At 36.8% G+C, this 22,434-nt stretch overlaps 1 protein-coding gene and 4 pseudogenes across 3 annotated transcripts; 4 read left to right on the forward strand and 1 right to left on the reverse strand.

Annotated features, from left to right (window-relative positions):
• The first annotated feature begins 1,241 nt into the window (after positions 1–1,241).
• On the forward strand, positions 1,242–1,694 carry LOC114388350 (annotated as a pseudogene).
• A 6,740-nt stretch (positions 1,695–8,434) lies between these two features.
• LOC114385880 lies at positions 8,435–9,573 on the forward strand (annotated as a pseudogene).
• A 199-nt stretch (positions 9,574–9,772) lies between these two features.
• Positions 9,773–21,896, reverse strand: LOC114388348 (DNA-directed RNA polymerase III subunit rpc31-like). Of its 3 annotated transcripts, XM_028348775.1 has the most exons (10): positions 21,734–21,896; positions 21,503–21,644; positions 13,195–13,324; positions 12,990–13,103; positions 12,832–12,885; positions 12,389–12,435; positions 11,613–11,873; positions 11,366–11,476; positions 10,199–10,253; positions 9,773–10,061 (listed from the first exon to the last, which is right to left on the reverse strand). In XM_028348775.1, exons 2-10 carry the CDS (start codon positions 21,608–21,610, stop codon positions 10,045–10,047), a joined length of 897 nt encoding a protein of 298 aa, XP_028204576.1. In that variant the 5' UTR covers positions 21,611–21,644; positions 21,734–21,896; the 3' UTR covers positions 9,773–10,044. The 3 variants fall into 3 exon arrangements, with proteins under 3 accessions (XP_028204576.1, XP_028204578.1, XP_028204577.1); XM_028348777.1 differs by lacking the exon at positions 11,613–11,873 and having other exon boundaries at positions 21,734–21,895; XM_028348776.1 differs by lacking the exons at positions 21,503–21,644; positions 21,734–21,896 and adding an exon at positions 13,411–13,554.
• On the forward strand, positions 13,856–19,604 carry LOC114387037 (annotated as a pseudogene).
• LOC114388349 lies at positions 19,795–20,766 on the forward strand (annotated as a pseudogene).
• Positions 21,897–22,434: the final 538 nt, after the last annotated feature.

A 22,434-nucleotide genomic window follows, 5' to 3' on the forward strand; every position in this document is an offset into this window, starting at 1 on the left:
TTAGTTGTTTAATTTTTTTTAAAAATTAAGTTGTGGATGTTTAGTAATGAATTATTTTTATATTAGTTGTGTTTTTTTTTTTTTTATAAATGAAGTTGTTTAATTTTTTTTTAAAAAAATTAAGTTGTGCATGTTTATTAATAATTTTATTTTACATTAGTTGTTTTTTTTTTATATAAATGAAGTTGTTTATTTTTTTTAAAAAAAAATTAAGTTGTGCATGTTTATTAATAATTTTATTTTACATTAGTTGTTTTTTTTATATAAATGAAGTTGTTTAATTTTTTTTTTTAAAATTAGGTCGTGTATGTGTGAAAATGATTTGATTTAAGTTAGTCTTATTTGTTTATAAATAAAGTTGATTTTTTATAAAGAAAATTGTGTATATTTTGACCGGAAAAAAAACGTGTTCGACATGATTTACAGATCATGGCCAGAACACGAGGTTTAGGTCGTGCCATAGGTAGATTTGTAGGCAGAGATAGAGCTGCTGGCGAGGATGCTGGCGATGTTCCCGAGAGGCGTAGGCCTACTGCCTCAGCCCGTAGGCTACGCGTTCATCAGATGACTACGGAGGGACGTGATATGGCTGAGGACGTCGCTGACATGACTGATGATGTCCCTGAGCAGCCTACGGAGGCACCTGAGATGCGTGCGGACGCACAGGGTGCTGATAGTGGTGAGGGGTCAGATGGTGATGATGCTGCAGAGGGATTCCCTGGTGGTCCACGTGACCCGTCAGTGCTCACATCATTTGCCGAGCATGTTGCACATGCCGTGTGGAGTGGACAGGTATTTTAATTTGTTAATTATTTGTCATTGTTTATTTATTTGTTTATGATTAATTTTTTTTTAATAATTGTATAATTTGTACTTCAAATCAGGAACGTCCTGATTTGAAGTTAGTGTCACATGGGAGGAAGCTGACACTGATTGGGAGGCCAGTGCCTGAGATTGAAGGCCTGGTGGCTGCCACAGGATTAAGTCCACTGATAGATTGTTCAGTTATTACTGGCGATCCTGGACTTATATCCGCATTTGTGGAGAGGTGGCACAGTGAGACTAGCACCTTCCACCTTCCAGTAGGAGAGCTGACGATCACATTGGATGATGTGTCGTCCATTCTACATTTGCCCATCACTGGCGCCTTGCACAGTTTCCACGCTCTTTCTACGGAGGAGGCCAGATTCTTGCTCACGGAGTTGCTGGAAGTGTCTGCGGAGGAGGCCAGAGCCGAGACAGCGCTCACACGTGGAGCATATGTACGATTAGGATGGGTTCGTGACATTTATGAGACCAGATGTCAGGCCCGGCGGTGGATTGTCGCAGCTCGCGCTTATTTGCTGCACCTTGTCGGTTGCACTCTTTTTGCTAATAAGAGTGCAACATACGTGCATGTGGTCCATCTTGACGCTTTCCGGGACCTCGCTCATAGTGGTGGTTACGCTTGGGGGGTTGCCGCGCTGGTTCATATGTACGACCAGTTAGATGAGGCTTGTAGGACCACCACCAGACAGCTTGCGGGGTACTTGACGCTATTTCAGGTAAATTTTGTGTTTATTAATATGTTAGGTTCGATTATGATTTAAACATGTTTTTATGTTATGTTAACCTCAATTATTGTGTAGTGCTGGATCTATGAGCACTTCCCTAGTGTGCATCAGTGCGTGACTGACGACACATACCAGGAGACGTCCCCACGTGCTTCCCGGTGGTTGACGTCGAAGGCGCACATGAAGGGCATCACAGGAGCACCCTACAGGGCACGTTGTGATGGTTTGACCGTCACAGATGTGTCCTGGTTGCCGTACACGGAGCATCGGGGTGTTAGGGCGTTTCAGGAGATTTCATCGTTCCAGGGTCAGCTCAGATGGGGTCCTATGATCGTCGCAGTTCGACCGGAGAGGGTGGTACGCCAGTTCGGTTACATCCAGAGCATCCCTCCGCCGCCTGTTAGTGCACGATTGTCACAGGAGCAGATAGATGACAGGTGGATGGAGTTTGCGGATCACTTACTACCTGCGGGTCAGCCTTGTTTAGTGCCTGGGCAGGTATCTGCGGATTACATTGAGTGGTTTTTTCGCATATCTCACCCTTTCATGACACCGACCCAGGCAGCTGACCAGCAGAGGGATGCACCAGCTGCAGACCCTGAGGACTACATACAGCCGCCCAGCCCCCAGGTTCCAGTGGCATTTGACCCCCCTCCATATGTGGTAAGATTATTTGCGCGTTTAATGTTTTATGAGTTGTTGTTTATTTTGAATTTCATAATAAATGTTTTTACTGACTTTGACAGGATGATTACGAGGGATATGAGGCGATTGCACAGAGGTTGGAGCGTGTGCTCAACCTTAGGATAGTCACTGCAGGCACAGAGTTATATGACATTATGCAGGACTGCCTGACGATCGCGAGAGGGGGACCCAGTGCTGATGGGACGGTCAGGGCTCGTCAGAGACGCCGCACGGACCATTGATCATTGTATTTATATTGTTGTGTTGTAGTTGACATGAATATTTGTAATTATTACAGTTTTTGTTTAATATAGTTGGCGTGTTTTGCACAGTTTATTATTTTATAATATAGTTTGTTATTCCGATTGTTTGTGGTCCTTAAGCAAAGTTTACGGTTGTTTTAAATTTATTTTTAAAAAAAGGGAACCTAGAATCATGAGTTTTGTTTGTAAGAATTACATAAAAAATAAAAGTTTTTAAAATAATTAATAAATCAGGAAATAGTCCCGTTCCCCAGTTCTCATGTTTGGACGTCAAAGAATCCAAAAAAAATAGTCCCGTTCCCCAGTTCCGTCAACTAACACGTCAAAACAAAGCCTCAAAATCGAAAAAAATAGGAAATGAACCCTTTTTCCATGTTCAAGTACCCATGTTTGGGATTTTTTTGCGTGGGTGTGCCTGTGCCCTGAGACAATGGAGGGCGGCCATTTCTCATGTTTGGACGTCAAAGAATCCAAAAAAAATAGTCCCGTTCCCCAGTTCCGTCAACTAACACGTCAAAACAAAGCCTCAAAATCGAAAAAAATAGGAAATGAACCCTTTTTCCATGTTCAAGTACCCATGTTTGGGATTTTTTTTTCCAAATGCACAGAAGCTCCACGATCACAATCTTCAAAACCTATTCATTAAAGAAGCAAGAGAGTTCATTAAAGTTCAAACTTGGAATATTCTTATTCCCCTTGATAATTAATTAAGTTCGGGAAATGTTCCTATCAATTATCAATTCGTAGTCACTTTCTACAAATTTGATTGGGAAAGAGCGATAACTAGGCATGCTAATTAATCTTCTATGGCTATAGTATATTGATCAACCTCAGATAAATACAGTAATCTTCATAAGACTGGACCTCCTCCTGACCATGCATGCATGGTTACCGCACGAGAGAATAAAAAAGAAGGGAGTTAATTTTGTTTAATCCAATGGCTGAGATTGAGCACAACCACCTTGGATATATCCTAATCCTAGTAATTAAATTGATCTTGTAACTCTCACAAGCATACTCATCGTCACCATTAAAACGCATAGAAGGCGGCGCGCACATTCTCCAAACAATTAATAGCCACCTTTAGTTACAAATGATTCACTCTCATCATATCGTATATTCATATATGTTGCCAACACTTCCTTTCATATTCCCACGTTCTACTACTGTTTCATCAAGGAAAGGACTTACTCCAATCCTTCTTCACTACTACTTCAGCATCGTTATACATATCTTCCTGTGTGAAGCATAATCATGGAGTCTCAGTCACTCATGGGTTGGAGCTCTTTCTACGAAATAGATGAAAAACCATTTCCATTTACGTGCCAATTTTCTTACAGGTAAACCATGAAACTTCTGTTGTACTATCTTACCATGATGAAATGTTTGATAATATTAATTGGTTAGTGACGGGTTACAACGAATTATATCGCATAATGAATACAAATAAATAAACAATGAATGTTTAGTCTTCATTTAGGTCTACATAGTGTGTTTTGAATGACATCAAGCTTGTGTATTCCTGCATTCTACTAATATATGGAATTGCCCATTGCTTTGCCTGAGAATAACAATTGGTTGACCACAACAGCGCTGGGGGCGGCAACGGACAATGGTCTTTCAAATAAACCTGTTGTACATGAACAAACATTATATCATGCGCTGACCGTGCCAAACGAACAAGCGAAGTCATTGCATAATTGTTACACTAACTATATTCAATGTACCTGAACAAAATGATTTCCAAACACGTGACCGACACATATGATGCGGTGGCCAGAAGAGTCAGGTGGTGGTTGACTTCTAAGAGGGAAAAATGTCATGCTTTGTTGTTGGGACAACGATACAAGGATTACGTTATACCGTGAAGCAATCACATATCCCATGTCTGTTATATCCATCCACTTGTCCACACTAACCTGAATGAACCAAACATACACATGTAAGTAATTTAAACATTGTTATTAAAAAAAATTAACCTAAAAACATACCTTTGAAAATCCATCAACAAGTAGGGACAACTTTAATTGTTCAAATCTCTCTGTGCCACCGAAGAGGTTCATGTACTCATGCGACCACCTGCCAAGTTCTTTAAGCAATTCATTACGCACTAACGGCCACGAATCTTCCCCCATACCTAATAAAGCGCCAATGGACCGATATCCACAGTTACCGTCCGCTTTCACATCCACAACGTCACGAATGAAACCTTGAAAGAATGACGCAAATTGATCCAACATCGGGATGATCCTTGTTGGCTGACGCGGTTGAGAACATGATGCACTTCGTTTCACTGGAGAGTTGCTGCTTTGAACAGAATGAAAAGCATCAACATACTCCCAGTAAGACGGATCACGCTTTGTGGATGTTTGACTTCTTTTCATCGGTTTCTTCGGTGCACCTTTAGTGTTCACCTTTGATGGAGGAGGGCACATAGAGTTATGATCAGGGTATGCGATTTCTCGAAGTTTACTCTTCAGATTTACTTTGCCAGCCACATCAAGTTCATCAAACCTTTTAGATATGACCTCTATTTCTTCCTTGATGGTGACTTCCGTCTCACATAACCCTTGGTCTGAAAAGCAAAGTCTCCTCCAAAAAAGATGGACTGACTCCAATGGGATGCTGCTAGCAGTATACCTAGAAAGCTCACATGCACAAGGAAGCCCGTGCGTGCTTCTCATCACACAACCACAAGAAGAGAGATTGTTGCCGAGATAACGTAGACGGTCAATCTCAGAAGCAATCTGATTTAAAGCATCCCTCGAAACCATCCCAAGAAGCCTCTTGTATAAGGTTTTTTTATATACATGGCCAACCACATGCGTACTGGTTTCAAAGGATGCTTTAATTTCGACGTGTTGCAGCGTGATCATGTTGTTCATGGCATCCCAAACACTACATAGGTCTCCAACGCTATTTTGTAGTACTCTTTTGAGAGCCCAATGAGCTGATTCAACCCTACATTTAAAATACACAACAAACATGAAAATATACAACAATTAAATACCATTTAATATTAATCGTTACTAACAAATAAAATCAGTTGTTAATACCTGTTTGTTGTTGTGTTGCCTAGGTGCATGACCTTATTCGTCCATGCTGTAATAAATTTTTCCTTGTGGGGGATAATCCATGTGTCGTTAACATAGTCAACGAACATCGGCCAAGGCGAACAAGCAACTTGAAACTTCTGATATGACTCATGGAACTCGTATTCGGACGGACAATCAACCAAAGTACCCCAGTTATCCATTACATAGTCCCACGCATTTTTTTCCCCGATTAAAGATTTGCACTTCGCCTTCACATTCTTATCGATATGAAACCTGCACAACAAATTAGTAGACTCGGGAAACACAGTTTTCACTGCATTCATCAGTGCTAGGTCTCTGTCAGTGACAATAACAAGAGGGAGGCGATCGTGTCTTAAAAATAGGCCTCGAAATCGTTCCAAAGCCCATACAATATTATTAACACGCTCAGCCTCCAGATATGCAAACCCAGCAGAGAATGTCATCGCCGTTGGTGTCACTCCAACAAAGTCAAGTAGTGGGAGTCTGTACCTGTTTGTTTTGTAGGTACTGTCTATAAAAAACACCAGATGACATGCATTGCATAACTTTACTGCATCTGGGTGACACCAAAACAGATCACGCACCACAACTTCATCCTTCAATCTATGCCAATGAATGTATTGATCACGTTCGAGAAGCTTCATCAGATGCTGCATTTCGGTATCAGCTCCTCTTATTGAAGAACGATATGCACTTCTTGCATTGTAAATTTGCTTTATCGTGGTGTAACTGTCAGCATTGTGTTCCTTCAACGTTAGCAAGATGTTTTTCGGTTTCACCATCGACTTTGTCATATCAGCAATAATTTTCTTTTCTTCCTTAGTCAATCGCCCGGCGTATGGATGTCCAACTAAGGACTTCGCCAATTCATGATTATGAATCCCACAGATCAACTTCACCATCCAACCTTCCCCTCCACGCACTGGTTTCCCACGAAGCCTGAAGGGACAACCACATTTCCTACTCCCGGTGTCTTTTCTAACGAATTCTTTATTTCTACACTTGTACGTACCACTCCTTTCACACCCAATTAACACAAATGAACTTCTTCCTCTGCTACCGGTCTCTGTGTCAGATCTCATAATCACTGCAACAAATCCATTTTCATGGGCAACTGTTCGAGCCCATTGCAAAACATCATCTCGAGTAGTGAATACCTACAACGCAACCCTAACACATTAATTTTCGTACAAACCATCAATTCAACCAATGACTCAAATTATCTATGATTACCTGAGATGTATTAAAAGCATTTGAACAATCGACATGTCGTTCATTCACTCCACATTCTTCTTGATTATCATAATCATAATCCATATCAACTTCGTGTGACATCGCAAAGTCATACCTCCATTGATCTTCGTCCATCTTAAGGACATATGCATCATACACAAGTACATTCAAATTATCATATAACCACATCCAAAAATTTACTACACCTTAAATAACAAACATATTAATAGGACATATGCATCATACACGACTATATTAAAATTATCACTATATTCTAAATTTATAACTACATTATTTACTTAAACTAAACTTATCACTATAATAAACAACTAATAAAACATTTTTGTACCATTATACATTTAAGTTACCTAAATCATTTAATATTATACCATTATACCTAATTAAATCAATAATCCACAACATATATAAACCAGAAATAAAAAAAAATTATAAAACAGAAATATATATACCATTATAAAACAAAAAAAATTATAATCCACAATATATATCATTATACCTAATTAAACCAATAATTCATTATTAACTAACAGAAATATATATAAAACAGAAATTAAAAAAATTATAAAACAGAAATTAAAAAAATTATAAAACAGAAATTAATAAATTAGTAATAATTTAACATTCCGGAAGAAGGTCTTCCGGAAGTTACGAAGCCCAATTCCGGAAGAAGTGCTTCCGGAAGTAGTTTCCGGAAGAACTTCTTCCGGAATTGGGCTTCTTAACTTCCGGAAGACCTTCATCCGGAAGTTAAGAAGCCCAATTCCGGAAGAAGTTCTTCCGGAAACTACTTCCGGAAGCACTTCTTCCGGAATTGGGCTTCGTAACTTCCGGAAGACCTTCTTCCGGAAGTTAAGAAGCCCAATTCCGGAAGAAGGTCTTCCGGAAATAGTTTCCGGAAGCACTTCTTCCGGAATTGGCCTTCGTAACTTCCGGAAGACCTTCATCCGGAAGTGGTCATTCCGGACCTTCCTCCTTCTGTGCCTAAAATTTCTTCCGGATACATTTTTTACTGTTTTTCTTCTCTAAAAGCTAACCGGAAAACGAAATAAACGCGTACCTCCGACAAAATAGGAACAACAGCCACTAATAAAACTTCAAATACGGAACACGGGACCACCAAATCTTCAAATACTTCACTTCACTGGACCACCAACAGACTGCTGAAGGGACCACCACCGAAACAACAGCAAACGGAAGAAGAAACAAAGCAAACGGAAGAAGAAACAAAGCAAACGGAAGAAGAAAGAAAGAAAGCGCAGTAAAACACAGTCTGAAGACGTTAATTTAAAGAAATTTACACAAGGGCAAAATCGTCATTACGTACGCATTAAAAAAAAAAATAACTTCCGGAAGAAGCTTCTTCCGGAAGACACTGGAATTCTTCCGGAAGAAGCTTCTTCCGGAAACATTCCGGATGACGTTCTTCCGGAAGTTGTCTGTGAGTTTTTCCGGAAGACACAAATTATTCTTCCGGAAGAAGGTTCTTCCGGAAACTTTCCGGAAAAATTATTTCCGGAAACTTTCCGGAAGAACCTTCTTCCGGAAGAATAATTGCTGAAGGGCAGTTTCGCCACTTCACTGTTTGCTGGGTGCCCCAGCAATAATGCTGGGTGCACGTAGCAACTCCCATGACATTTTTGCCGAGTTTTTCGGGTTCTCAAGCCCGTTTGGTGGTGGTGGCTGCGGCAATGGCATGAGGGGTGGTTCCTTCAGTGGAATTTTTGGTGATTTGGAGAAGGAAGGACCATGAGTCAGCAAGGTCCACGCAAGCCACATCCCATCGAAAAGACATTGCCTTGCACCCTTGAGGAACTCTATAAGGGCACTGCGAAAAAAATGAAGATCTCTAGGGAAATTGCTGATGCTAGCGGGTAATTAAGTCCTCTTCTTTGTTTGCCTTGCCTGCCATTTCAATATTATATACTATAAAATCAATTTCATGAATTATGTTGGTGGATTCGGTTAAAGTTTTAATACGTTCATGACTTGCTGCTCTAAACCCAAAATCACCTCATAAATATTTAGTTAGAACTATTACATTGATCCATGCACTCACAAAAGATGTACCTAAATGACTAAGTTGGCATATATATCAAATACATTCATATTAAGAAGTTGATATAGAAATGAAAATAATTGACCCATCTCTAGTCAGGTCGATTGTTTTAATACATTACAAATAGTTTTTACTAACATATGCTACTATGTTTTGGATTTCTTTTCTTGTTTGCAGGAAAACTTTGCCGGTGGAAGAAATCTTGACCATTGACATTAAACCCGGGAGTAAAAAGGGGACAAAGATCACATTCCCTGAAAAAGGAAATGAGCAGCCAAATGTTATTGCTTCGGATCTTGTGTTTGTCATTGACGAGAAACCCCACCCTGTGTTTACCAGAGATGGTAATGATTTGGTTGTGACACAAGGTGTCACTTGAGGAAGCTCTAACGGGCTATATTGTCCATCTTACAACACTTGATGGCAGGGTTCTCAAAATTCCCATAAACAATGTTATTCATCCAACCTATGAAGAGGTGGTCCCCAGAGAAGGTATGCCAATTCCAAAAGACCCTTCGAAGAGAGGTAATCTTAGGATCAAATTCCCAGCAAAGTTGACGTCAGAGCAGCAAGTCGGAATTAAGAATTCTGCCGCATTAAACTGTACCTTGTGTATAGGCTTCCAATTTGCTCTCATTCTTCTCTGTCTCCTCTTTTATTTTAGGTGGCTTTTAGTTTGCGTGTAATATGTTTAGTGTTGGGAGAGGCAATGGTTGAAAAACGGTTGATTTTGATGGTATACTTAAAGTTGGGTTAGCATGTGTTGATAGTTAAACTTTGGACGTAATATGCAAAATGTGACGTTGATTTTGTTCACAGCAAACTACAACAACAGGATTAAAATTACGTGTTCCAATTGGTTATTCCCTTCCCAATTCGTCTAAAGGATTGAAAAATAACACATCACTAAAAAAGATATTTCTTTCAAGTTTTCTACAACCATATTTTCTTTCTCGTCAAGCGGTATACTTCTTTAATCTAAACATTTACAAGGAAAACATCCGTTAGTAATTGAACAAGTTAAAATAGTGACAAAGTAAAAGCCAAATAAGGCTAACGAACAATTTTAACTTCCAAACTGTAAAATTAAAGGAGCAACAGTCCATGCTTGTATAGCTGTCACGGGATGAGCAGAAGAACATTCTCCATACTGATATCTAATAGGTAGGTTCATCTGCGATAAAGGAAAAATAGTAGTTGAGCAGAAGAATTGATAAGTTGAATAAATTTGCCACAGTTGTTGAATTTGGATTAAGATGATTGAAGTGAATGAAAAATGAGAAATGCATTGGAAAAGTAAAGTGACAATACCATCCCCGTCATCTACATCATTATAATCATCTTCATCGTCATCAAAATCTATATTCTGCAAGATTTTAATTGAGTTAGGCACTTAAATTTTTAGTTTTTTTTTTAAACAGGGAAACGAAAAAACAAAGCTTAGCAACAGTATGCTTCATAACATAAAACAAAACATAGAACCGTAACAAGAAAGGGAAAACGGTAAAATAACTCTTCAAAGTTCAAACTACTAACACCAGGTAAAATTAAAAAAAAACTTCGTACCCCATTGCCCAGAGGCTCTTCGCTATGCGAAGGTATGGGGGAGGGATGTTGTACGCAGCCTTACCCTTGCATATGCAAAGAGGCTGTTTCCGGAACCAGGTAAAATTAAGCAACTTCAAAAAAAATCCAATTTTACTAACAATTTCATTGAATGCTGAAAAAAGTTCATACCACCACCTGTTGTCAAAGGAAGAAAGTGCAATATGTGTATGCAACATTTAAGCAAATGCCACGTTTAATATAGAATTGACTTCTTCAATTTAAAAGAAACCTAACAAATCTCAGAGCAAGAACAAGATAAACCAAACATCACAATTTTCGTCATCTAAGTGCCAAGTTTGATATGGAATCCACTTAAAATTTCAAAGAAACCTAACAAAACAAAAGATAGACTAATTCTATTTTTTTCAGTTTTATATTTTGGTTTCGGGTCAGAAGGGGCAGTACAATTGTGGATAACTAATGAATCATCAGTTGGGTCTGCAGGATCTTGAACAATCACAAAGCTCAATTTGCCAAGGTTATATATGTTAACGAGAGACACTTAATTTCTCCTATAAAGAAGGGGGAAAGATCAAGATGCTATACTGCCACAGCTAAGAAACTTGCCTCCATTATCAACTTAAAAATTAAAGGTGTTTTCAGTATATCTATTTTAAAATTTAAAATTTTAAAGGTCATGCTCAACCCTTGACATATTTCAACAAAATGGTTTTAATTTAGACACAGTAAACCATACAGCTGGAAGGTTTAGTTTATAGTTTCTTTAATTCCATTTGAAAAATTTTCTGGGTAAGTTTTTGAGAATAAAAAATGTATTATTACTACATCATAAAGATGAGAATGAGAAAGAACCATCTCGAGTCCTAGAATGGCAAAATTTACATATTAAAGTAGAGGTTATAGTGGAACCTGATTATAATCATCATCACTAATATCTTCTTCATCCTCCTCTTGTGCATTTTCATCCTCGTCTCCATCTTCTCCATCTTTCTTTTCATTTTCATCATTTTCCTCTTTGCCCTGCATGTGAAAAAATCATCAAAATAGAATGAATTGGAAAAGTAAAGCTTGCCCGACACTAGAATCTGAAAAGAAATACAATATTCATTTGGATCAAATGCAATCTTACTCCCAAAACTAATGATATAGTGCTCACCATTCCTTGAAGTTTGCTAACGGAGAGTTGCAGCAATGGTAGTAATGGTGATGGTGGTAGTAACAATGCAATGATACTGGATGTGGTGATAATAAAATTGATGGCAACGGTGGTGGAGGCAATACTAACGGGATTAGCACTGGTGGTGACAACAATAATGGCATCGGTGGAGTGGCAAAGGTTGCGGCAGTGTTCACAATGACAGTGGCAATAAATAGTGGTGATGATGAAAGCAGCAGAGGAGGTTGTTGAAGTATCAATCTGAGGTTGTAGTAACTTATTACACCTTATTATATGTGTGGGTTAGAGACCACCTCTTATTAATTTTGGCTTCTTTCAATTACAAATCTTAGGATCTAGATTAAGAACTGAGAATATCTTCAGCTAGTTATAGCTCAGTTCCTTTAAAATGTTATTAGGAATTAAAATTCCAATTTTAAAAGATATACTAAGCCTGAAATTAAAAATTGTAGTTTCAATTTCCATTCTATGTGCCACAAAGAACCTTAAAGTGTACAGAAAGTCCCATCTATGTTGTGGTGGCCACAACTGCATGTGGCAGCAATTGCAGATAACATCTACCTTCATTGCAACCAGGACATCTGCCACAACTTAAAACCCTATCCCCATACAGTAACAATAAATATTGAACTTAGTAATTTAAATCAAATTGAATTGTATTTAATAAATATGTTCCATAATGAAATGAATGGAAGTGTTAGTGTCTTGTTATCACACACACATAAAGGAAGAAGTTTCAAACATAGATGCTCTACCTGGTTTGTTTTCTCTTGTTGTTCAAAGAAATCAAGTTTCTTCATCTCTGTCACAAAAGCATCTTAATTAATCAGAAAGACAAATCTAAAGCTGATCATCATTATTATAAGTATACAATGATCCACTTTGTACACATGGATAAAATACCAAGTTCAACAATCAAATAAAAATTAGTTTCAGTATCTGAAGCTATCAATCATTTATACAAAAATATTACAAACTAGAATGGAATGTTGCATCCATATGCACATATACTGCTCAATAAAACAACATATTATGCAACTTTTAAGTAATGAGAATTTCATAAATTTCTTTCAAAAGAGTGGAAGTTATTTAGGAAGATTAAGCTTATTTTGTGCTAATCTCAAAACGTACTCACAATAGAAATTTAACCAAAGCTAATACCACATAAAAGGAGAAAGGTCATATGAAATGATTAAACCTGACTCTGGGTTCCATCGAAACTTTTTTCTTCTCGACGCACGCTTAGATGCACCTGAAAACACCAATTTAAGTTTAAATCATTTGTCAAAGGGAACCACAAAATGCATAACTAAAAAACATAACCACTGCCTTGACAGGCCGTTCCATTATTAATACCTTGAACTAACTCCTGAGGGAAATCATTGAACATTAAAACTTGTGAGAGAGAGTCACGAGTGAAATCATTCTTCTTCCTGTCCGAGAATTTAGCTATGTGCATACTTTGCCTCTCTGATGACAAAACAAGAAAAATAATAGTATCTTGTATTGAAGGTTTAAAAGACAGCGAAAAAAAAAAAAAAGACAATGAGAGAATGGTTACTCTTGGAGGTTTTGTCCTCGAGAAAATAAGGAGAGGCTTCCCAATAATTTTGAAGGTGACTATCCCAACGAAGCAACTTTTTGGTATCATCATGAATATCATCAAGGTTAACATCAGGCAAAGTAACAGCCTGCAACAAGCGATGAAACTTATTAGAGTGTGATTTGGGAATGAAACAGAGAATGGAGAATTTGAGGGATGAAGATAGGTAGGTGCCTCAGGAAAAAGATCAAATGGAACTTGAGAGGCAAATGTATTAAATCCACCTCCTCGTCCCCATCCTCCCCGTCCCCGCCCTCTGCCTGACATCTCCACTCACTTTGGATCTTTGTTCTTTGGAGGGTTGGGGCTTTAGCCCCTTGCACCCGAAAATAAATAAATCTCAAATATAGTTAAAAGTTTAATTAGGTTTTTCAAATGTTCCGTAAAACAAACACGGTAGTAATTTAATATTGGCTTGATAGCCCCGTAGAACACGTCTTTATCTAAATTATTATTACGGTTATACCCTTCTGGTTTGATGATGATAAGGGTTATTATTACTGTAATGATGATAATGGTATAATATATTTGATCGACTGAATTGAGAGACATGATATTTAATTGAAAAAAGAATTAAATATATTTTTTATTTTCATAAATATAAAAATATGTAAAATTTATCGGTAAGATTGGTAGCGGATCGTTTGGAGAGATCTATTTAGGTTGATTTATTGTCCTTCTGTTGTTATAATTATTATTCTTTTTTATTTCTCAACGGGTTTTTGTATTGAGGATGATGGTGATGGTGATGAACGTTTTATTTATTTATTTATTTATTTATTTTGCAGGTACTAATATTCAAACTAATGAAGAGGTTGCAATTAAGCTTGTAAGTGCTTTTAACCAATTAGGTTTTGTATTATATTAGAATTAGAATACTTTTGTTATTTGTATCTATTAAAGTCTGAAGGAGAGGGCAATTTATCACTCTTAGTAGCCATGAGTTATATGAAACTGGTTTGGGAAATGGGGTTTCACATGTGAAGTAAGTTTCTGCAAGGGGTTGTCAAAATTGGGTTCAGGTTGGATTTTGCCCTGGTGTTCTTAATGTCATTGATCGAGGTTTGTGTGTGCTTCTATTCTGGGTGTCTGTGACTGTGTCTTCATTCACTGAGCCTAATGTTGTATGCTTCTTTTTGGGAGGGGACAAGGTGGATGCATAAGGGGTTCTTATGAGAGACATTTTTCACTGTTTAGTTACCAATCTTTATGGTGTGTGAGCCAGAATTTTGCTGTCATGCACAAAATTGGAAATGATTAAAGTGATTGTAGGTTTGTCCAGCATGTTATAACATTTTGTAGGCATAGGAATGAAGATGCTTCAACTGGTGCACTGTTCCTATCATGTTAATGACTGTCAAAACTCAAAAGCTAGTGTTTTATGCTTATAGTAATCTTTTCAAATAAGAAATGGATTTTTATTTTTTTTTAATTATTGGGTGGTTCAGAATTCAGATTGTAGACTATTATTATTATTATTATTATTATTATTATTATGGGATTTTCATGGCCAGCATTGCTCATTACCTTCTATGATCTGCATGACTCTACTTTGTGACATATTTTATTCATTTCATAGTGAATTTTTTCATTAGTTATCCGTAAAATGATTATGCATGTGATGTAACTGCTTCATGATACCAAAATGCATATTAATTGATCTTTCTAGCATACTTTTTGCGAGATCAATGGAAGAGTTCAATTTGATAGGCTGATAGTCCAAAACTTTGGGATAGGGGGTTGGTTACAGCTTGAAACATTCCTTATGTACTGATATTAACTCTTAGGAAATTTTGTATCCAATGGTCATTAAGAAATAATTTTCTTTTAGCAGACTAAATTTTGAAGAGGTTTATAAATGGTCCCTTTTGTGCTCAGTATTGAAGATAATAATTCATAATCATATCACAATCATTTACAAATTAAGCCTTTTAGATCCTGCTTTCTTTATATTGGAGTTTTTACTGGTTTTCCCCTCAATTGTTATTTTTGAAGCATTTACTTTGTCTAGAAAGTGTGTATTGTGTGGAACAATTCGATGATTAGTCACAATTCTTGGTCTGTGAAAGTAAATCCTATAAAATAAAAAAGTACAAAAGGTATGTGTACGTAAAATTTAGTTTAATACTTATGCAGCCTGTGGGATTTACTGTTAACGTAGAGCAATTTTAATCCTATATATATAGCGTGCATAACTTTAATCCTGACATGGTCACTGCTAGGATTTTGCTGGTCATTTAGGACTTTGTTGTTCTTAGGTAATTACTAGATTTTGTATATCTTTGAGTGCTCCAGAGCTTATTTTCTTGATCTTCTTTTCCCTCTCATTCCTGTTCTTTGCTGCTTTCTGCCCTTTTTATTAGGAAAATGTCAAGACAAAGCATCCTCAGTTGCTATATGAGTCCAAGTTGTACAGAGTTCTCCAGGGAGGAAGTAATGTCTCTTGTCATATTAAATTTTTTGTCTTTCTTTTATTTTCACGTTGTGCAATGACACCTACTTTTAGTAATTGATCTTATTTATACTTATATAACAATGCCTATACAAATTTGGTATTGGCAGCTGGAATTCCAGATGTTAGATGGTTTGGAGTGGAGGGAGATTACAATGTTCTAGTGATGGATCTGCTTGGACCTAGTCTTGAAGATCTATTTAACTTCTGCAGTAGAAAGCTCTCACTAAAGACAGTTCTCATGCTTCCTGATCACATGGTAGACCGGCCTTCCCCATCTCTTGAGTGAATGAATGAGAGAAAATCCCTATTAACTATTTCATTTAGATGATACTATTAATTAATGTCTTATATAGGTCCTCTAGGTCCTGTTTATGCAACCGATTAGAAATACCTAGTTGGCTAACTAATAAACTAATAGTAACTACTTGTATTTTGATTTTTGGTCAGATCAACCGTGTTGAGTTTGTTCATTCTAAATCATTTCTTCATCGGGATATCAAACCAGACAATTTCCTCATGAGCTTGGGTTGGCAGGTAAACCAGGTGGCTGATCCTGTTTACTTGTTAGCTTTTGATGTATTGTATTTTCATTTTTTATGTATTTAATCCATTTGAATCTACATGTAGGTTTACTGTATTGATTTTGGTTTGGCAAAGAAATATAGAGATAGTTCAACCCATCAACACATTCCTTACAGGTACAAGGATTCAGATACTAATCTAAGTCATTCCTTTTGTTAGACCTTGTTGCCTAGTGGAATTGATATGACTTAATTTTGACATTGTAATTGTAACTTTTCATGTTTAGGGTGGTGGTTGTTGTTACTTTTCATGTTGTTTCATGTTGTCAATGTCATTTTAGTGTTCATCCTCATCTTCATGGAAAAGTTTAGCAAATTTAGATGCCTAAGGGAGGGTGTATTCATATGATTTCTTCAGAGCAAAATTATATGTCTGCATTATCAAACATTTTGGTGGCAGTAAAAGTTGATAACCCAATCATGTTCCAATTGACTAATATTTGTTAGATTTTCACACATCAAGTGTCTTTAATTGGTATGATGATGATTTGAATTGCCAGTATATTTATATACGGTACTCTTTCTGGATTTTGTGCCTTTAGCAGCTGAAAAACTGAGATTTGGATGCTAGCAGAGACAATGACTAAGGTTTTGATGGAAACTTGAAAGAAGTTTAGAGTTGTTCTTAATCTACATGAATTTGCATTGGTTTCTAACTTAAATAATTCCTTGTTTTGAATTTGGTTTGAAATTATATTAGTATCAATTATCAAAATCAAATATTATTTTTTGGCTAAGATTTGGTGATTCCTCTTTCAAGTTTTATATAAAATACAAGGAAAAGAGGACAGGGAAATCAGGAAAATTCTATATCAAATAAAAACTGATTAATTTTGAAATCAACTTTCTGAAAGATTTATGTTTCTGGCTATAAATTCTGGCTACAAAGATGAGAATTATGCCTTGGAAGGCTTGGATGGTTGCTTATACAAGAAAGGGTAAGATCAGTCATGTCTCATGAATAAATATATTAGAGGGAAAATTGGAGTGGCATCTACTGAGGAAAATATGGTAGAATTGTTGCCTAAGATGGTCTGGACATGTGATAAGAAGACCAATAAAATTAGAAGCCCTAATAAGTTGATCATTTGGAGGATGGCCCAATAATAAGGGGTTGAGGTAGACCTAGATAGACTCCTGCTGAAACTATTATAAAAGATCTAGAATCAAATGTTCTCTATGAAAATTGCAGAATTGGTTATGGACAAAACACAATAACATCATTTGATCCATATAGTGCACCTCACTTGTTAGGAAGATGCTTTGGTTGTTGTACCAAGACTTCTTAAAACCAGCTATGTTGTGCTTGGTTATCCACTATGCCTATAAGTGAAATTTAGTGTCTTCCATGGGTAAGAAGGTTAATATAGCTTGATGCTTCTAAGAGAGCTAGAAACTGTGTCTTGTGTATGGCTGTTAACGGAAACAAATGTATACAGGAATTAAGAAATAATAAAGCATGAAAATCAAGGGGATTGGAAGAGATTAAAGGATACCATATCTTAACTTTAAAGTTTTCTAACACAAGATTTATATTAAAACACCTGAAAGGACTCGCCTCTGAATCTGTGTAGTAGGTAACTTGATTGTGAAGTTGCATCTTTGTAGCATTCCTACCTCTGAAAGGTAAGGGCAAATATATTCTTTATGCACTAATTTTCTAATCATGACGCATTAAAGAGACAGTGGGTGTTTGGAAACAGTTTATTTCTTTGAAATAATCACATTTTTTTCAAAGATTCTCTCACGAAGCTGATAGAAATAAGCAATTATTTCTTCAAAGAAAGTTACTGAACACACTTAGATATTAAACTAATACTTAAGAATACTCTGTCTCCTAATAATAAAATAATCTACCTAGAGTCCTGAAAATTATAATCCGTTTCTTGTCCTTTACTGAAATTATGATTCTTCCTTTCGATGCAGAATCTGCCAAGTTTCCAAAACATGGTATGTATATGTATATATATATATATATGATTGATGCAGAATCCTGCATTATTTATTATTTGCAGACTAGTTTTAATTTTGCACTGATTCCATTGTATAATTTTCTATTCAGAAGAAATGTATTCACCTGATTGGTAGGTGATGAGAAGTGTATCAAATTTGATGTGTAGAATGCTTTTTTGCATTGCCATAGCATCCTAGTTTTGTGATTTATAGAATAAGGTTGTGAGAAGTGTATTAAATTTGATTATGTGTAGAATACTTTTTTGCATTGCCATATCATCCTAGTTTTGTGATTTATAGGATAAGGTTGTGAGAAGTGTATTAAATTTGATTATGTGTAGAATACTTTTTTGCATTGCCATATCATCCTAGTTTTGTGATTTATAGGATAAGGTTGTCAGAAGTGTATGAAATTTGATTGTGTAGAATGCTTTTTTGCATTGCCATATCATCCTTGTTTTGTGATTTAAAGGATAAGGTTGTGATTCTTGTTAGTGATGTTGCATTCATGTCACCCTGATTTTATGTTTATGTAACCTTCCCCAGACTTGGCTAGTGCTGTTTTAATATTACTTTAATTTGTAAGTGTGACATTCTATCTGATCATTAAACTGCAGGGAAAATAAGAATTTAACTGGGACTGCTAGATACGCGAGTATGAATACCCACCTTGGCATTGGTATGTATGGCTGTATGATTCTTACCTGGAATTTATTAATGTGTAGCAAAAAGGCAAAGTTGTGTCATCTAACAGATACACGTTGCTTGGTCCTTCTTTTATGATCAATGCACAGAGCAAAGCCGAAGAGATGATTTGGAGTCTCTTGGTTATGTCTTGATGTATTTCTTGAGAGGAAGGTGATTATTGCTGTCTACCTTGCATTGTTATCTTCAAGTACCATGCTGAATGCCTTTGACCTGATATTCATTTTATATGTAGTCTCCCTTGGCAAGGACTTAAAGCAGGAACAAAGAAACACAAGTACGAGAGAATCAGTGAAAAAAGGTTTCTACCTCAATTGAGGTGGATACTGTTATTATTGGCCTCCTTGAATCCATATTTTGCACTATTTCTTGAACTATACTGATAACTTATTGATTATTCCAGGCCTTGTGTCGAGGTTATCCAACAGAATTTGCATCATACTTCCATTACTGCCGCACATTAAGGTTTGATGATAGGCCAGATTATGCTTACCTCAAAAGAATATTTTGCAACTTGTTTATTTGTGAAGGTGTGAAATTAATCTGACATAGAGTCCATCTCTTTTGTCTCTGTCCTTAAGAATATTTTGCGACTTGTTTATCAACAAATTGCCACCTCAAGAATCAAGATACAACAAAATCATCTAGCAGTTACTTGATGACATCCTATATGGATGGGATCCAAATACATGGTTTCTTTCAGAGGACCACAACCATCCAACTTCGTCCCATTTACACCTAATAAGTGGGAAAATTTTGAAAGGAGAAAAGAAAACCAAGGGTTTAAGAACCTCTATATAAAGATAGTTAGGCAATCACAGCTTCTCATCAGTATAGACCACCTTCCCCTCTCTTCTGTTACTAATGGCTCCCTCATCAAACTACATTTATTTCCTTTCCTCACTACGCTTTTGTTTGCTCTTCAAATCACTGTTAGAGACAGCCAGTTCTTCAGCAAAGTCACCCATTTCGACAAAGACAATGTCAAAGTGACAGAACTTCCCAACAAAGAAGCACCAGAAGTAAACAAGCCAGAGCAACAACCACCTTTCATTCCCGAGACTATGGCCTATATGGTCATCATGATGAGTCTAACCAAGTCCCCTCCACCACCCCGACTTCTTACCACCCCTACAAGACCGAGTTTGAGAACTCCAACAACAAGAACTACAACAATGATGCCTATAACACAAGGTTCTCCGAAACCAGTTACAACAACAAGTATTACAACAAGGATTCTTATGAGGGTAACCAATATGAGTTAAGTGACACAAAGTACACAGAAGAAGGATACAACAACAAGTATCACAACTCCTATCAGAACAACTACAACAACGATGCTGCCAATGAAAAATACTCCTACAACAACAACAACAACAAAAATTACAATGCTCACAATAACAGGTACAATACTTACAACAGCAATGCTGTTAGCAGGTACAATGGTGAGAGGCAAGGAATAAGTGACACAAGGTTTTTGGAGGGTGGAAAGTACTTTTATGACGTTGGCACGGAGATGTACAATCCAACAAACTATGGTGACTCGTCTAGGGAAGTAAACACTAACAATTGGTACAACAACAGAGGTGTCAACTACAATGGATACCAGAACCAGGAGGAGTTTGAAGATGAACATGAGAACTTTGAGCCATGAGCTTGGATCACTGGCAAAGTGAAGAATTCACCATACTTAATTTTGAGTATCCACTATGGGTGTTTAATGTTTTTATTGTGCTTTAGATTCAAGAAAACACAAAGTTAAAGGATATGTTAACTATGAAGGGCTTTTATTTTATTTTTTACTTAGTAGTACTTCTATTAAGTCTTGCTTCCGGATTGCAGTGTCGCTGTTATGATCTGGAAATACCATTGCGAGAGCATGAGTAATTTTTGCTTATAACATATTAATAAGTTGTAAAATATTGTGAAGTAAGCTTGTATGTGTCTTGCTCTCATTTTTATTTCTTTTATGTTCCCCTTTTTTTGGTAAGTTATACCTTTTTTGTCCGTTTGTTTCTTTGTCTTTCAAAGCAGCACAATACGAGGGTAGACTAGGCACACAGACAAACAGCAATTACAAGAGAATAGTTTCAAAAATCCCATTTTTCCTTAACTACTCTATCTACCCTGAAATTCAGATGGATACCATTTTTAATTTGAACATTGTATACTGAAGTTGAGTGGTATACACCCTTTCCGAGACCAACTGTTCAAGTGGGTTCATTCATTCATTTCATTGAAGTATTTTCCCTTTTTAACTTATCTGAATTGGGCAGTTCAGTTTTACCAGCAGCTGAATTTGCTAAAAATACAAATCCGGTGACTCGAAACTGTAATTTGGTGCATTACTATCTAGTTATATGCAAATAAGGTAGAACAAGCTAGATTTGAGCATCTTCATAGAGAGTACATAATATGTCCTACTAAATAGAGATAATCTTGTGGCTTACTTGTAGGAGGGCTGATGCAAATTACTTGTAGGTGGAAAATTTGTGAGAATAAATTGTGCAACTACTATATTAATGTGGGAATGAAACAGAGAAGGGAGAATTTGAGGGATGAAGATAGGTACCTCGGGAAAAAGATCAAATGGAACTTGAGAGGCAAATGTATTAAATCCACCTCCTCTTCCCCATCCCCATCCTCCCCGTCCCCCCCGTCCCCGCCCTCTGCCTGACATCTCCCTCAGGTTCCGACCATCAGAGCACCTGATCCTGCAATAGCCAAAAGAGAATTATTACCGATTAGGAACTGAAGCAGAGAACCATCTAGGCTAGGGTTTGAAATGCAAGGTATGTGCTACCCGTTGCAAAGATGTTGAAGGCGTTCAAACGCGCAAGAGCGATTATGGCGTCACGGTTGACCCTAGGTAGGGTTTTTGCTTTCAGATAAAGTGCGCCTTTCGCCCTTTCTAATTTCTTACACTGCTCTTCTTTTCTTTTTTTTTACTCGAAGAAATTGAAGCAAAAATAATAAATGAGCAGGGATTGGAAATGTATATGTTGATTTCGGCTGTTACAGGTAGGGGTGGGTAATCGGGCTCAGATCCATGCACTGATCCGCGGGGCCCGTGGTTCGCGCGGGTTATGGACCAATTTTTTCAAATGGTTCATAGTTATGTCATATTTTTGGACCCGTCCCACCTAATTCGCGGACTATGCGGGTTTGGCCCGCGGGGTCCGCGGATTATTAGGTTTAATTTATGTGATTTTGACCCAATTATATTAGGTTTGATTTTCTCTTTTTCACTTTAAACCTTTCTTTTAAGAAATATATTATATAAGATAAAGATATAAAGATAAAAATAAAATATTTAAATTAAAAGATGATAAAGATAAAAAAGGATAAGATAAGAAAAATAAGAAATAACAGAAATAAAAGATTAAGATAAAAAAAGATAAGTGATAATCTGCTCAAAATCTTCCTTTTTGATATTTTCTCAATCTTTTTCTCTTTTAATCTATCATTTTCATATCTGAAAGTTATAAATAATAAAAATATCAA

Source organism: Glycine soja, chromosome 15 (genome assembly GCF_004193775.1).
Source record: "Glycine soja cultivar W05 chromosome 15, ASM419377v2, whole genome shotgun sequence".
NCBI lineage: Eukaryota > Viridiplantae > Streptophyta > Magnoliopsida > Fabales > Fabaceae > Glycine > Glycine soja.

What these genes read in the sequence shown, in the direction of transcription:
- LOC114388348 (XM_028348775.1), bottom strand. Translation starts at nt 21,610, where the DNA reads ATGTCAGGCAGAGGGCGGGGACGGGGGGGACGGGGAGGATGGGGATGG. An exon ending in AACAAGAGAAAACAAACCAG is followed by an intron (nt 11,874 to 12,388) that starts GTAGAGCATCTA and finishes CTACAACCTCAG; the next exon opens with ATTGATACTTCAACAACCTC. An exon ending in GTGATGATGATTATAATCAG is followed by an intron (nt 10,254 to 11,365) that starts GTTCCACTATAA and finishes AAAATCTTGCAG; the next exon opens with AATATAGATTTTGATGACGA.